General features: G+C 41.6%; 1 protein-coding gene across 1 annotated transcript in view; it reads left to right on the top strand.

Moving 5' to 3' along the window:
- Positions 1-17427, top strand: part of LOC117522999 (cadherin-23-like) — a 102838-nt gene that overhangs the window by 16522 nt on the left and 68889 nt on the right. The window contains exons 4-5 of the mRNA XM_034184415.1: positions 3777-3889; positions 4088-4195. Of these exons, the coding sequence (XP_034040306.1) occupies positions 3777-3889; positions 4088-4195 (221 nt within the window). The remainder of the gene's footprint in view (positions 1-3776; positions 3890-4087; positions 4196-17427) is intronic.

Here is a 17427-nt window from a genome sequence, read left to right as displayed (position 1 = left end):
GCGTCACACTTTACTTGCTACATAGTAGCAGCTGTCTAAGGTGCACTTTAATTACAATCCGAGCGGGCCAGCGTGTGTCGTGTGTGAGTTAAGGCACGTGTTAAGGCCAATGACTCAATGCCTCACACATAGATACTGGAGTGTTTGGCACTATACAAGGCTGACTGTGCACTGATAACCTTCATCAGGAACCCATGGGACTGTGGAAGTTGTGGAAGACATCACTAGAGCCCAACTCCAAGGCAATCGCACGAATCACCATCAAGTGTGGAATATCACCACTGCTGTTCTGCATAGCCTTCAACCCCTTCAGCCAGCTCATCACAAAGAGTGGCTACAGATATCCATTCAGGACTGGAGTAACTATCAAGCCACCTCCTGTACATGGATGACATCACGCTGTATACCCAGAGTGAGTGAGAAATTGACTCACTGATCCACCTCACCAGGATCTATAGTGATGAGATCGGGATGTTATTCAGGAGGGATAAGTGTGGCCAAATGGTGGCGAAGAGAGGGAAGGCTACCCGGACTGAGTGGGTGAAGTTGCCAGAAGGCAGGATAGCGGACATAAAGGAGAGCTCCAAGTACATGGGAATCCCACAAGCCAATGGGAACCATGATGAACATGCAAGAAGGTCAGCCACAACCAAATACCTCCAGAAGGTAAGACGGGCACTGAGAAGCCAACGCAATGGTAGGAATAATGTCTGAGGCATCAATACATATGCCCGACCAGTCATCAGATATCCAGCTGGGATAATAAGTTGGCCACAGGAGGAGGTGGATGTCACTGATGTCAAGACATGAAAACTCCTTACAATGCATGCAGTTCTCTACCCAAAGTCCAGCACCTGAGGCTCTATGAGCAATGGAAGGAGGGAGGGTGAGGATTTATGAGTGTCAGAGCCACAATCCAGGATGAGATGAGGAGAATCTATGAAAACATCCGAAAGATCAGTTGCTAGAAGAATGCCTGCTGAAGACAGAGGACGATAAGGAACAGGAGAAGACATCATGGAAGACCAAGCCCCTACATGGGATGTACCATTGACAGATAGAGGAAGTGGCTGACTTCAAGAAGACCTATCAGAGGCTATAAAAGACAACTACCTCTGATAATGGCAGCACAAGAACAAGCCCTGAACACCAGAGCCATAGAGGCAGGAGTCTACCACAGCTGACAGGACCCAAGGTGCAGGCTGTGCAAATGTGCCCTAGAAGCACTCCAGCATATAGTAGCAGGATACAAGAGGCAAGCTGGGACAGCGTACACTGAGAGGCATAACCACGTGTTGGGAATCGTGTATAAGAGCATTTGTGCCACATACAGATTACAGGTCCCCAAGTCTTGATGGGAGACATCACCAAAGGTGATTGAGAAGAACGGGGCTAAGTTCCTGTGGGAATTCAAATTCCAGACAGACAAGCAGCTGCTGGCCAACCTACCAGATATAGTGGTAGTTGACAAGGGAAAGAAGAGTGCAGTTGTGGTAGATGTGGCAATCCCAGGTGACAGCAACATCAGAATGAAGGAGCACAAGAAAATAAAGACGTACCAAGGACTGAAGGAGCAACTGGATGAGATTTGGAAGGTGAAGTCCAAAGTGTTCAGTCAGAACTGTCACCCCCGAATCAGAAGAGTGGCTCTAGCAGATTCCAAGTACAACATCAGAGGTCTCTGTCCAGAAGAGGAGAGAGGTTAGAAATGGCTAAGATACCACGCCAAACCTTTAAACTCCCAGACCTCTGGTAGAGGACCCGAGCTTGAGGAACACACATACACACATACCACCATGACAGGGAAATGAATGGCCCAGTCACACAGTACACAACGATTCCGAAGGGAAAAAGTAAAAAAGTCACAGTTTGTTGAGAAAAGGTGGACGAAAGAGCTTTAGCACAGACTAGCCTGCGAAGCAAGAGCACAAAAGGGACGAAAGAGGAACTTAACAAAATCGAAGCTAATGATCTTAACACTTTAAATGAAACGCGCCTGGAGCCACAGCTGGAGCAGTGTGTGTCTGCGTCTCTGAGTTCCAGGACTCGGTGCTGGAGCAGAGCTCATAGTGCCTGAGTCCTGGAGAAACTGCAAACAGAAGCTGTGGAGATCTGTGTGCACGTCGGTGGACCACCTGCTCTGGTTCCTCATCCAGAACAAAAGAGGGATCATCTCCTTGATCATCAGAATCCACACTGTCTGATGACACGCTGCGCGCTCCGTCTGGCTCCAATTAAAAAAAAAAAAACCTCTAGTGTGCTGTGGTCACTGCTGTATCACTGTATTACATTACTAAGCCATATATTGATTTATAACAGAAAACTGTGAAAAGGGGGAATAAATATAAATGTAAAAATGATTGAATATATCAGAGCAGTAAATTGATCAGTCCGTGTGAACGCCCATTGACTCACATGTGCGGTTATTCCTCAAGCTGCAACTGATCCACAACATGAATTCTGCCTTCCAGAACAGCTCTTTATATAATCATTTGAATTATCTACCTGTTGCCACATGTATATAAGGGCTGGATTGTCATTCCTGCACTCACATTGTTATATTTAATAAAAAATAATAAGCGCACGCAGGGAATGCAGTTGTTGCTGCTGCCGTGTTCAAGTACCATTGGAAATTACACAACTTTTTTTTTGTTTCAAATTCAGCACTTGTTTGTGGCAAAATACTTAATTGTAGCCACACAAAAGTTGAATTCTTCCCTGTATAAGGTGCCTGAGCCCAGTGAAGCTGACCGCCCACCCAGATAAAAAAATCCAAGCAAGCAGGCTGAGTTTGCCCTGTAATTTCCAACGGTACATGAATGCAGCGGCAGTAGCAGCGCTCACAAACCGGCTTCACTGTGTGAAAACATTCAGCTGCTTGAACGAAGTTAAACTAAACAATAACATTACAAAAACTAAACAATTAAAAAATGTCAAGAATGACAGCAAAACAAAATACTGATGAATTGAGGTTTTCGTTGCCCTTCGTTCAAATTTTTCAACAGTTTAAAAATCCTGATGAAGCGCCAGCTGCAGGAACGAAGCTGCGCGAAGGTTAAATGATGCCAACGAAAGTCCAGATTTCTTGTTTCGTTTTGGCTTCGTAGCCCTTCGTTAAGTGCTGTGTGACTGGGCCATTACACACACACACACACTTACTTACTTATGGGTAGATCTGTGTTGCAGTAAATGAATCATCATGCAAGACAAAAATTAATAAAAAATAACCGAAAAACAGACTTTTGGCGCAGTGCAAAACATGAGATATTATTTAGATTTCAAACAATCCAAAACATGTTTATTTATGAATGTGTATGAAATGGTGGTGGTCAGAGGGGCTGTAGGCACAGAATGGCAGCCATGGTTCTGCCAGCCTGCCCCAGGGCAGCTTAACACCACCAATGTGTGATTATGCAAGTGAATGAATAATAATGCAGCTTGTTAGTGCTTTGGGTATCTTAGCAATAACAAAGTGCTTTATAAATCCAAGTCATTCTTATTATTATAGACCTTAGGAGACAATTCCAATAATATCAATCTGTGATCTGAAAATGTAAATAAATTACTACTGTTTATTGCAAGTTAATAAAAATGTCACAAATGAAGTAACTTAAAAAAAAAAATGCCGCTTCATGTTGAGTAATTTTGTGCCACAGTAGCTGCAAATAAACAGTCAGTGAAATCTTGTCCAGATTGACAAGATTACTTGACAAAATGTTTTCCTGGTGACTGTTGAATTTTTTTGTAATTTCTGTAAAACTTTCTGCATGATTCAGGTGAGATCACAACTACGGCCTTACTGGACCGGGAGCTGAAGTCAGAGTACATTCTTATTGTCAGAGCTGTTGATGGAGGAGTGGGTCCACAACAAAAGACCGGCATTGCCACGGTAAGCCTACACACACCATGACTTACTGTCAGTGAACTTTAGCTTTCACCATGAGCTCTCATGTTTGTCCTTTGAACCATTTCTCAGGTACCCTCCTCATTGTGCATATTTAGCAGTTAAACTATTGTGTTTTGACTTTATAAGCAATGGCACACCACACAGTTTGATGTCCTTTGCCTTCATTCCCAATTCTTTTAGGTGAATCTCACTCTCCTGGATATCAATGACAATGCCCCCATGTGGAGAGATGAACCATACCATGCCAATGTGGTGGAGATGAGTCCCATAAACACTGATGTTATCTCAGTGAGTGCACATGTTCAAGCATCTTAAATTTTAATGTGTGATGTCAGAAGCAAACGATAAGCTGGAAGAAGAAAAATTTGCATTCCCTTGACTGGCCACTTGAGGTTGTCTTCAGAAAGGAGCAGGTTCTCATAGAAGCCTTTGTTATAATGTCCAACGTTAGAGCAGAAACAAAAAGAAAATGGTTTAGGTCTATATAGGTAGTATCCCTCTTGATGACAAGAGTGGGGGGATATTTTGACTGACATTTCACTGAGTCCAGAGTTCAGACTCAGCACATTGGTTGCTCAGGGCTGCTACTAGCTGTTGTGGAAGACCGTGTCTGTAAATTCAGCATATTATTACAGATATCTGGAATAATCAGGCGTGTTATGTGGTTAATTGTCTGACCAGATCATAAGACATCTGTGCTGCGGTATTTGAGTTGCATGAAATTTTCGTGTTATTTAATTTTATATGCAAATGTAACAGCTTGTACTCTCTTGTCTGTATTATGTTGACTCCCACTTGCTCCACTCAGGGCACAAACTCACAATCGCCGGCATATAGGAGATGGACATGCTAGCCAGAAGGCCAAAAACCGGGCTGTGATCCTGTGGCCAAAGAGTCCCATTAGATGTTGTGGAGTGAGGTTTACTGACTACTATTGCACAGTAAATTCTGCTGGCCTCCATCACTCAAACGGTGTTCGGTCTTTTAGCAAATAACTGTAGCTTGATCTGTTAGGTCAAGTTAATCCACAGTTACCAAAGAAATAAGCTGGTCATAACTTTTAATGCCCACACCAACGCAAACTGTTAGAAGAATCTTTGTGCAGTCCCGAAAAATATGATTTAATAAACACCTGAACCAAGGGTAGTCTGTTAGCTTGCCTTGTTGGTAACTTGATGCATGCATACTTGCATCAGTCTCTTCCATGTTCCATCTCTTTCACCATATATGTTGTAGCTGATACAAATTTAAATAATATTTTAATTAAATCTGAAATTTACTTGAATACCTGGAAATGGGCGTCACCTGCTTAGAAGAGTAGGAACATCATGTTCAATATTAATCATTCATTGATCTGAAAGTCATAAGTTCTGGATACAATTGATTAAACATCTGTCTTCAACTTGACACAAGACAAATCAACTGGCATTATATTTACAGATTTTATTTACACATGTACAGGTACAAATGCATGTGACTGAGATTTTAGCAGTATGGGTAATGATTCATAGTTTTATTACTGTGATGATATGTTGATGATGAGATGTGAAAAGGAAGGAAAAAGAAAAGAAGGAGGCACTGAGTATAGAAATTAATAAGAATAAACCTGGCTGGAATTCAGTGATGAATTTTGGGTTCACAAATTATCCTTATTATTATTAAGAAAATTAAACAAAGTAAGCCACTTTGCATCATTGATAGTGAAGACCATCAGAAAAGTTGAAGGTTCACTTTTCTGTTTTCTGTGGATCTGGTGGCGTGAAGAGCTCTGCTTCGGTTCCTTAACAGCTTTTTTCTGGTCTCCTTTAATTGACCTTCATTGAGGCAATGTACCAGTTCTCCCAAATGCTCACAGGCATGTGGACTGCTTGGCTGGTTTTCCAGCAGGGCCAAACAAGACGGTTCGATGGTTCTGTAGATCTTTGGTTCACCGACCCAGGAGGAAGGTTTCAGTGTTTGCCATCAAAAATGCTCTAGTGGCTTCCAACACTCGTGAAAGATCAATTTAAAGTCTTTGTAAAACTTAAAAAAAAATGTGGTGGAAAAATTAACGTTAACACAAAAACCTTTGATTATTAAGCGGAAAAGGAAGAATTTGGATACTCGCAAATTTGCTCTTAATATGAAAAACTCAGCTAGGAAGTTGTCAGGACTTGTCTCAAGTCTTAAAGTGACTGGCAAAGTTACCAATGTTCCAAGCTGTGGCTAACATAAAAATGTGGGATTAAAACAAAGAAACAATGAAACAAAAGCCATGAACTAAGACTAAGGACTAAGAAGATGGAGCCGAAGAAGTTCAGAGAAGACCACAAAAAAGAGCATGGAAGCATTGAAGAGAGAACCAGAGCTGAAGAGTGTCTTTGTTCCTCCGTCGCATTTAAAAGGCTACCCGCATGGTCAGAAGCTCCGCCCACTTGGGATCAGGTTGCTCCCAACACAAAGTTATTTGAAAAACACATCAGATGCAATAAATTACATATACCATCTTTCTTCTTTGGCTAACAAATTTAAGCTGACTAAATCATCTTCTGAGTCCATCTCAGAAAAAGGAAGTGATTAACCAAAACACTGTTTATACCATGACAGTTGGACAAGAAATAAGACAAGACAAGAAATAACATTTAAACACACACAAAGAGATTATAAAAACAGAGGACAAAACATGAAATATATGTGTAGATGATTAAATTGGAGTATTAATTTTTGTCTTTGGTTAAGTGTAACAACAGGAAAAGAAATTACAATTTGTCTCTTTTCTTTGTTTAAAAAAAGGATATTTGCATATTGAGGGGTCGATGTCCTTCCTCAAGGTGGCACTGTGGCTCCATCCCTATGCTGAGCAATTTAACCCCTTCTTTGGCCATCTGGCATATTGAGATTCTAGGTTTATTGAGATGGTAGCTGCAGAAAGTGCCCTGATTGTCACTGGATGTTCTCTGAATTGGACAGGTTTCATTAAACTGTCATCATCACTGGGCAACCAATGGTTTTGGAAGTCACAAAATATATGACAGTCCATATCCACCACAACAATCCACTGCCACACAGTCCTTAGACAGGCTAAGCGACATCACCACCAGATGTAGGTTTTTTGTAAGTGTCAAAACTCAGTGGACAGAGGTTTAGTGCCATTATCTTTGCAGGAAAATTAAGATTGAGCCCCAACTTCCAGTTCTGTGAAATTTCACTGACGGGGAATTCGAAAACCTTTGATGGCTGCTTGAGGCTGGCTCCAAAATGGAGTCACTTCCCGTAGGAGCCCATGTTTAAAAAACTCCGGCCTTAGAGAAAAAATAAATATTATTCCAACCTGGTACCTGAACAGAAACTTTTTTTTAACATTTTTGGTTTATTCATTCTTCTCTACAAGAGTCAGACAGAAGTCAGACTTCCAGAGCAAGAATTTTAGCTGAGGAAGCTTCTGCGATTTGAAGCGAAACGTCCTCGCGTCAAGCAACCCAGTCCAGTCGAAGATTCAAGCTTCTCTACTATGGAAACCACCTGGACAACTGAGAGTCTACACAGAAACATTTTTGGTTTAGTTTCCCCATTCATGATAACTGTGAATTGTTTTTTAAAGTACATGAATGTCATCCACCCACGTTTCCACAAAATTTCGCTTGATTAGTCAATTTTGACACTACTTGTACATCATGCTCCTTTCCCCAAATATGGTGACTGCAGGGCAGTAATGTGCATATGTTGGTGGCCAACTGCTAATAAACAACCACAGGAGAACTTTCTGATTCGTAGCCATTTGCAGAAGAAAAGGAACAGAGTGATGCAGGAAAAGTGGTGTTTGGTCTGTGACAATGAGAGCTTTATGTGGAAGACAGAAGAGATGCATTAACAGGGTCAAACATACAGGATTAGCAGTGTCCCGTCCTTCATGTCCTGTGAAGACAGCTGCCTTCCTTTGTGTGTTTATCAACCTCCAGTGCAAGTTCTGTGAGATCCAGAATGAATGGTGGGCTAACCTCGCAGAGAGAACTCAGCTTTGTCCAGACACGGTCAGATCAGAGGTTTTTATGAAGCCCTGAAGGTGGTGTATATCCCTTCATTCCAGATCCACAGTTCTTTGCCCAGTGCAGATGGCCAGGCACAGGCACTCCTCACAGGCAAGGCATCCATCCTAAAGCCAATAGTCCGAGCACATCCAGGCTTTCTTCATTGCTAATCACGCTGTCCAAGATCCAGCAATTTTCCGTATCCCCAGCAACCAGTAAAATCACAACATCAGAGAGGTCACCAAAGCCATAGAGTGGTAAGGCAGCAGGAACCGATGGAATCCCAGCGGGGATCTGAAAGCATGGGGGTCCAACCTTGCATACGAATCTCTATGAGCTCTTTGTCTGTTGGTGGGAGCAGGGCAAACTACAACAAGCTCTCTGTGATGCAGTTAGTATCACCCTGCATAAGAATAAAGTGGAAAAGTTGGACTGCTCCAACTATCGTGGGATTAGTGTGCTCTCCATCACATCAAAAATCCAGTCAAAAATACTGCTGAACAGACTAGTACCAACCATCACTGAAGACCACCTCCTTGAGAACCCATATGGATTCAGAGTCAATATGTGCACGGCGTTGTTCACCTGACCAAAGCATTCGACACTGAGCAGGAAAGGCATGTGGCCGATCAATGCAATGTCTTCACTGTCCCCTGAACTTCTTCAACATGGTCATCAAGCTGCACGAAGATCAACATGGCCAAGTCAGACTCAACAGTGACCTTTCAGAGCCCTTTCCTCATCGTCAACGGTGTGAAACGGTTGATTTCTGGCACAGACGCTCTTCACATCTTCTTCAGCATAATGCTCAAGCAGGTCACTGAAGATCTAGACAAGAAAAAAGGAGTTTACGTCAGATGTCTCAAAGGCAGCCTGTTTAACCTCAGGTGACTACAAGCCCACACAAAGCCTGCTGAGCAACTGATCCAGGACCTGCTCTTTAGGGCTATAGACATTACTCTTTAAAAAAACAACAACTGACCACTTGAATTTTCAATTGGCAGCCAGGTATGGGTCAATTGGAGAATTACACAGGGGTCAAAATTAAGGACCTCTTCGCACATAGTACAAATAAGTAAAACTCAGGGTGAATCTCGGCAGAACAGCTTGTATGAGCGAACCACGAAAACATCGAGCTGACGGGAAGGCGTGAACGACAGTTTCGTGCATGTGGTAACGCAGTGTGAGCAGTTGCGCGATGTAATAAATAAAAAAATACATGCTATGGTTTCGTGCACGCAGGAACACAGTGCAAGCAGCTGCAGCATGTGTAACCACATCGTTCAGCTGCTGTGAAAATTAAAAAAAAAATAATACATGCCACCCACAGGACTCAAACCTGCAATTTCCAAAAGCAGCCAGAAACTTTACCACTGAGCTACCATCACTGTCCTGTAAAAGGTGCAGGAAAATGCCTGATGTCAAGAAGGACATGAACGTATTTAAGAAAAAATAAAACCACACACCATATGAAAAACACAGCACTATATTGAATCCCTCTTATCAAGCGGACAATACAAGTATGGTCCGTCTGTTCCTCTGTAGATGACCCATGGTCACAGTCATGAAATGACATGAATGAGAAGCAGGGTGCTCTTATCATGTCCACACGTGTATTGTGGACAGTGGTGGGCACAGATAACCAAAAAATTATCTTCGATAACAGATAATCAGATAACTGAAAAGTTATCTTTGATAAAGATAAAACAATAAACCACCCAAAAATGTATCGGAAGTTACAGATAACTGATAACAGATAAATTCCAATATTACCTCTGACACATCTACAACTAGTAGTAGAACAAATTTAATAGCTTATAATAATATTAAAAACAACAACAGACCCCAACAATGAGACCACCCTTTTCTTTCAGCATTTGGCCTCTGCTGGAAGCTCTTGTTTACTACAGAGCTCCCAGCACAGAGGCACTCCGAGAGCAGCCATAAAGCCAACTCTTTATCAATTACAACGCTCCGGTCAGGCGCAGGTCTTGAAAAATAAAGTCATGCTGACTTATGGTTTTGATTATAAATAACATTAATACCGATAGAATAACTCCATTAATGTCAATTATGTCGTTTGTACAAATCCCTCCGTTTGGAGGGGTAGGAGGAGCTTACTGCTGTCTCTGAAAAAACAAACATGGTGCCGAAAGAGCCGCATAAATGAAGTGGATTTCATTACAAATTACGCTGTTTAGAAAGTTATAACTTGCCAAAAAACTTTACAGGCAGTTGTCTATGACAGCAACGTGTATGCTGCTGGATGCATGTTGCGTATGTTGTCGTTCTGAAGAATATTGTAACGTCGCTCGTGCGCTGCGTTATAATGCACATACACACGAACGATACGATAAGACACTTTTATATCTCACAATGGAGAAAATCATAATAAAGTGTAAGCACGTTAATTTGTATGTTCATAAATCTTTGGATAATATCAATCCCTGCTGTTGGATTTCAAGGTCTGTAACGTGTGTGTATTTTATAAACAAACAGAGCCCTGAACACACTCATCTAATAAGCTTTCAGGCAGAAAATGAAAAGTTTCATCAATGGGAATAAGTTGGAAAATATATACACACACATGTATATGTGTAACACATAACCTGACGTCCCAATAGACTGATATTATTTGTCAAGGAAATTTGTAAAGGAAATAATGCTGGATGCAAAAAATGGGAGAATTTGAAAAAGAAAAAGGTTGTAATTCCATTAAAAAGTGAAACTTGTATAATGTATACATTCATTGCACACAAAAAAAAGCCATTTGCAAAACCAAAAAGTTGATTTGACAATGATCTGACATAACCGGGGTCAAAATAAATAGAACGCTGCTATCTACTGGTTCCCATATGCTTAGTGAACACTACTGACCAGTAGATGGCAGTAGAGGCCTTGAAAACAAAATTCCAGATACAGTAATCCCTGTCTGCTACATTTAAAATGTGTGGAATTTAACAAACTCAAATAAAACCAACATCTATAAAAGCAGAGAATATATTCAAGAGAGTTTTAGGCACTAGAGTTTAATGCTGTTGTCCGTGGAGCCTGAACAGAGTGTCTGAAATGCATTTGTCCTGTCGTGATGTACTGAGATTACATCATCCTACCCAAAATGCATTGCGGGTCACAGGATGTGCTCACAAAACCTTAAAAATTAGCACATTACTTTAAAACTAAAACATATATCTAATAATTTCACTTAATAAAACTTCAAACATGACAGTAATTTTAAATAACTTGTCCAAAATTTGTTTGGTTAAAATTTGAACTATAAGTTAAAAATGTATACCTCTGGATGACTTAGGTGATATCGCCAGCCTATTAGTATGGTGTTAAATTAAATGTTTTTTTTTTTCTTTTGGGGCTGTTTCTCCTTTGTCTACAGAGGATTGAGATGCTTTTTATACAAGCGGCTCTCTTCTGTTTGCAAAGGTTATAGCTGTGTGTCTGTTACAAAACTTTTAACAGGTGAGTGCTAAACTAATTTGAAAAATGCTTGTCACTGTTCAGCTTTGTTTATTTTGTTTATTGGTTTAAAAGTTATCGGACAAAGATTAATCGGAAGATAATTGGTCCGATAATGGTTTTTAAAGTTATCTAAAAAGATAATCCGATAAAGAAAACATTATCTTCGATAATTATCTGTTATCAGATTATCGGAAGTGTGCCCACCACTGATTGGGGATCGCATGCCGCAAGACAGACACCGCGTCATGTGAAGCAGAGCTCACGTGGGTGACGTGACATTCAGATCGCTTGCTGCGTGTTATGATCTGACTGTCCATTTCACCTGGGGCAACCTGTCAATGTGCGCAGCATGCGTGCACTCACTGCAGCCCGACACCTGCTGCGAGAGGGTTCGATGGGCTCTCACAGTGCACACTCTGTCTTTCAGCTGCTGATGTGTGCAAATAGTTGTAGCAACAGGTGTACGAGGTGTTAGAGGCAGCTGCGATTTCACACGTATTGCATACAATTCCTACTTCATGCACACTTCAGGCGCAATTTGACTACATTCATACTATGTGTGAAGGGACCCTTAAAGATGCATCAATTATATTGAAAACTATACCACATTGTTTGTCTGATCATACGTATGCCAAAAAGGTATAGATTGGACAATCTGTGAATGTATGTTATGGAGTTATGGGGTAAAAACAACATGAATGGTGAAAAAAGTTAAAATTACTCCAATTTTGGAAAAAGTGGTGCAAATTATGGGTTGAGCTAATAGGATTAATACATGGAATAGTTTTGACTGTGTTGAATGCTTGGTCTGCAAAGTAAAGGTCAAACAATATTGACATCCACTGGATTCTTTGACATATGTTACCCCATAACATGATAACTAAGCATGACACATGGTGCAAACTATTCCTTTTTAAAACCCTATTAACTACCCTAGCCATAACACATCCTGTGCGGCTCCCGCAGGCCCTCCCTGAATGACAAAAGACATAGGAAGAATAACAGAGACAATGCGACATTGAATCATGACCAGACCTACATCTGCAGGCACGAGAACTGGACCTGTTTGTCTCAATTTGACCTTGTCAGCCATGAGTGCACCTGCAATCAGCATGGATCAACACCATCATAATCTTTTAACTATTGTTTAAGGTGGTAGAAGCACTGAATAAGACTAATACTTAGTTGATGCAGACAACTACCTTCATAATCTTCATAATGCCATGGTGAATGCATAATTATTAATATTATTATGCAATCCATTCATTTTCAGCCGCTTATCTGGGTCCAGGTTGTGGTGGCAGCAGAGCAACCTCACCCCCACACTTCCGCTAAGTCCTGTAACTCTTCCCAGGGGATCCCAAGGTATTCCCAAACCATCTGGGTAATATAATCTCTCTAGTGTGTCCTTGGTCTTCCCCAGGGCCTCCTCCAGGTTGTACGTGCCTGGAAGACCTCCCTAGGGAGACAAACAGGGGGCATCCTCACCAACTGCCTGAACCACCTCAACTGGTTCCTTTTGATGCAGACAAACAGTGGCTCTACTGTGAGTCCCTCCCAGATAGTCAAGCTTCTCACCCTGTCCAGGAGTGTAAGCCCAGATACCCGATGGGGGAATCTCATTTCTGCCGCTTGTATCCACAATATTATTCTTTCAGTCATTACCCACAGCTCATGACCATAGGTGAGGATAGGAGCATATATCGACTTGTAAATTAAGAGCCTCACCTTCCAGCTCAGCTCCTTCTTTACCATGACAATCCGGTACAACATTTGAAGAATTTCAGATGCTGCCCCAGTCAGTCTGTCTGTCTCTCACTCCAGTTGACGCCCACTCATCAATAAGACCCCGAGATACTTAAACTCCTTCACTTGGGTAGTGACACTCCCCCAAACCCAAGGGGACAATCCACCATTTTCCTGACAGAAGACCATGGTCTCAGATTTGGAGGTGCTGATTCTCATCCCAGCTGCTTCACACTCGGCCTCAAACCTGCTCAGTGTGCATCGGAAGTCACCACATAATGACCACATCATCTGCAAAAAGCAGAGATGCAACTCTGAGGTCACCAAACTGGACACCCCCCAGTCCCTGACTGCACCTTGAAATCCTGTCCATGAACATCACAAACAGGATTAGTGACAAGGGGCAGCCCTGAGAGAGTCCAGCTCCCATCAGAAACAGGTTTGATGAAATGCAGATAATGTGGACACAGCTCCTATTTCTGTCAAACAGAGATCAGATTACGCATTGCAGGAAATCTGGTACCCCATAGTCCCGCAGCCACCCCCACCCCGTATACCCGAAGGGACCCAGTCATATATTTGCCTCTTCCAAGTCTACAAAACACATGTAGACTGGTTGGTCATACTCCCAGGACCCCTCCAATATCCTTGCGAGGGTTAAGAGCTGGTCCACCATTGCATGACCAGGACGGAACCCGCATTGCTTCTCCTGAAACTGAGGTTTAACTAATGGCCTACATCTCCTGTTATTATTATTATTATTATTATTATTATTATTATTATGAGCACTGATGATACTGAATTTTTAAACCAACACTGATGTCAATATGTGATGAATATAAACTCATATTGGTTCTCACCAAGATAACATAACACAGTTTGAAATTAACTGTGCTTTGTTGAGAGCAGGGATCATTTCCAAAGGGTGGTAAGGGCTAAATGACCCCTGAGGACCTAAAGTAATGGGCCATTTTCTCCATATGTTGGCCCCTTCTCAGACATCAATGAATTACTGAAAAGCAGAATAAAATTAAATAAATAATTCAAGGTTTGTAAAGTTCTCTTATCTATTGCAAGAGCTACAGCTTGAGCCAGTTTAAGTTACATTTAATTACAGTTGTGCTCAAAAGTTTACATACCCTGGCTGAATTTTAGTTTTTTTTTTGGCCATTATTCAGACTATAAAGAAGACCTGAACGTTTAGCTACAAATTGCCAGAAGGTACATCTGAGATGCAAACCTAGGTTTGATCTGTTTTGGAGAAAGAAAATCCTTCTCCGCTGTACTCCCTATGAAGCTAAGAGTGATGATACAAAATTTTCATGTGATTCATATTTTCGTGTCGAAATATGAATCACTGCATCCCACACTTGATAATCTTTGTTTCTTTTTGTCCTTAATCAGCTGTTATAAATGCAGATACTGATTTAACTGCAAATAGCTAATATTGACCTATTCTATCAGGTTGCCAATTTTATTATTATTCATTCATATTTTCTATACCGCCTTCTCCAGTCAAGAGTGACAGGGGTGCCAAAGCAGTGTGAGGCAGGTTAGACCCTGGACAGGATGCCAGTCTATCACAGGGTTACACATAGACAGATAAACTCATTCACACTTATGGTCAACTCAGAATCACCAATTCACCTCACCTGCATAGATTTATAAGTGGGCAGAAGACGGGGGACCCACACAAACACAGAGAGATCATACAAACTCCACACAGAAAGGACTAGGCGGGAAGCAATCCCAGGACCTTCTTGCTGTGAGGCATCAGTGCCAACCACTGAGCCATATTATTGTTATTATTATTATTAGTATTATTAAGAAATGAGTGATTTTTTTTTTTTTTTTGGGGGGGGGGGGGTACATCAGACTGAAGTATAAATCACATGCCCTCCTAAATTACTAAAACACATGACTTATACTCCTGAAAATACGGCAGTTGTTTTTGTGTGGTTAAATAAAAACTAAGTGTGCAGATTATCAGAAGATGATTGAAGCTGTTCAGTGCACTTTGAAGGACTAGTTTGTCGTTACGGTGTAGGTCATCACAAAGTAAACACTCTAAATCTGAGCTCTCTCATTGTCCTGCTGCTGTCTTTGGCAGTGTGTTGTTGTTAATTAAGCCCCAATTGTCCATTATTTAAGGAGCTGTCAGTGAGTGTAATTAAGGGAGTCCGACTGCTAATTAAAATGTAGTCTGCAGTCATACGTCCAGAAAATGATTCAGCTGCCGGCCACAAAAAGTAGAGAGAAACCAAGGTGTGGGGCAGAAGGATGAGAACTTAAAGATTTAGGTGTTGTACTACTAAAATGTAGTTTTGCTTTTCACTTTTTCCTGCATTTGAGTTCATCCACGGAGCATCCAGCGAGGCGGTGCATACTCTTTGTGCCTGCCTGGGCTTGTCGGACAGACGGCGTGTCCCAACTGACCATTTTTCAATAAATGGGACCACTCGAGCTTACAGTCCTGTAATTGGCCTCGACATAGCCCCAGCCTACCGGTTTCCATGGCGCCTTGGGGCCACCTGCTGAGTCCTCCTGGAGGTGTCCAGTGAGCCAGTGATTTTGGTTGGTGCACCGACTCAGATCTCAGTAGTCCCGGTCAACCCACCACCAAATACATCCTCACTTTACAGTAGTGTTCAGAATAATAGTAGTGCTATGTGACTAAAAAGATGAATCCAGGTTTTGAGTATATTTCTTATTGTTACATGGGAAACAAGGTACCAGCAGATTCAGTAGATTCTCACAAATCCAACAAGACCAAGCATTCATGATATGCACACTCTTAAGGCTATGAAATTGGGCTATTAGTAAAAAAAAAAAGTAGAAAAGGGAGTGTTCACAATAATAGTAGCATCTGCTGTTGATGCTACAAACTCAAAACTATTATGTTCAAACTGCTTTTTTTTAGCAATCCTGTGAATCACTAAACTAGTATTTAGTTGTATAACCACAGTTTTTCATGATTTCTTCACATCTGCGAGGCATTAATTTTGTTGGTTTGGAACCAAGATTTTGCTGGTTTATTAGTGTGCTTGGGGTCACTGTCTTGTTGAAACACCCATTTCAAGGGCATGTCCTCTTCAGCATAAGGCAACATGACTCTCTTCAAGTATTTTGACATATCCAAACTGATCCATGATACCTGGTATGCGATATATAGGCCCAACACCATAGTAGGAGAAACATGCCCATATCATGATGCTTGCACCATCATGCTTCACTGTCTTCACTGTGAACTGTGGCTTAAATTCAGAGTTTGGGGGTCATCTCACAAACTGTCTGCAGCCCTTGGACCCAAAAAGATCATCCTGGAGCTGATCAGTGGGTGAGCCTTTGCCGTTCTGGTTATTCTTCTATCCATTTAGGTTTTTTGTCCATTTTAAAGCATTGAAGATCATTGTAGATGAACAGCCTATAATTTTTTGCATCTGCGTATACGTTTTCCCCTCTCCAATCAACTTTTTAATCAAACTACGCTGTACTTCTGAACATTGTCTTGAACGTCCCATTTTCCTCAGGCTTTCAAAGAGAAAAGCATGTTCAACAGGTGCTGGCTTCATCCTTAAATAGAGGACACCTGATTCACACCTGTGTGTTCCACAAAATTGACAAACTCACTGACTGAATGCCACACTACTATTATTGTGAACACCCCCTTTTCTACTTTTTTTTTACTAATAGCCCAATTTCATAGCCTTAAGAGTGTGCATATCATGAATGCTTGGTCTTGTTGGATTTGTGAGAATCTACTGAATCTACTGGTACCTTGTTTCCCATGTAACAATAAGAAATATACTCAAAACCTGGATTAATCTTTTTAGTCACATAGTACTACTATTATTCTGAACACTACTGTACATCCAGTGACGGTGACACACGTGTAGCTCGTTTCCAAACAGCGCTCTCACCCCGCCCCATCTGCAGTCTGAGCAGCGTCACAGTTCAACAGATGAGGCCGACGTATTTGCCCACATCTTTTAATGTGTGTTGCCTGGGCCAGAATTGATTAGTTCAGTGGGCCCCGGTGAGACGCCGCTCCACGTCTTTACTTCACTGAACCTTGTCTCTGCGGTTGCTAATCAATGAGCCTGCGAGATGCCCACGCACTATGTCCCGTTAATAATTAAACACCTGCGAAACCTTTGTTCCTCTAATGACCAATTAACCACTTTTCCAGCATTTTTAGTCAGCACACTGAATAATTGATCAGCTCTTTAAAACTCAGCCTTTGTTATAGGCGGGCTCGCGGCCTCACACATTTATCACCCTCCACCACTTTGT

Source organism: Thalassophryne amazonica, chromosome 13 (assembly GCF_902500255.1).
Source record: "Thalassophryne amazonica chromosome 13, fThaAma1.1, whole genome shotgun sequence".
Taxonomy (NCBI): domain Eukaryota; kingdom Metazoa; phylum Chordata; class Actinopteri; order Batrachoidiformes; family Batrachoididae; genus Thalassophryne; species Thalassophryne amazonica.
The sequence above is the reverse complement of the archived record's forward strand: the minus strand, read 5'-3'. Positions and strand labels throughout refer to the sequence as shown.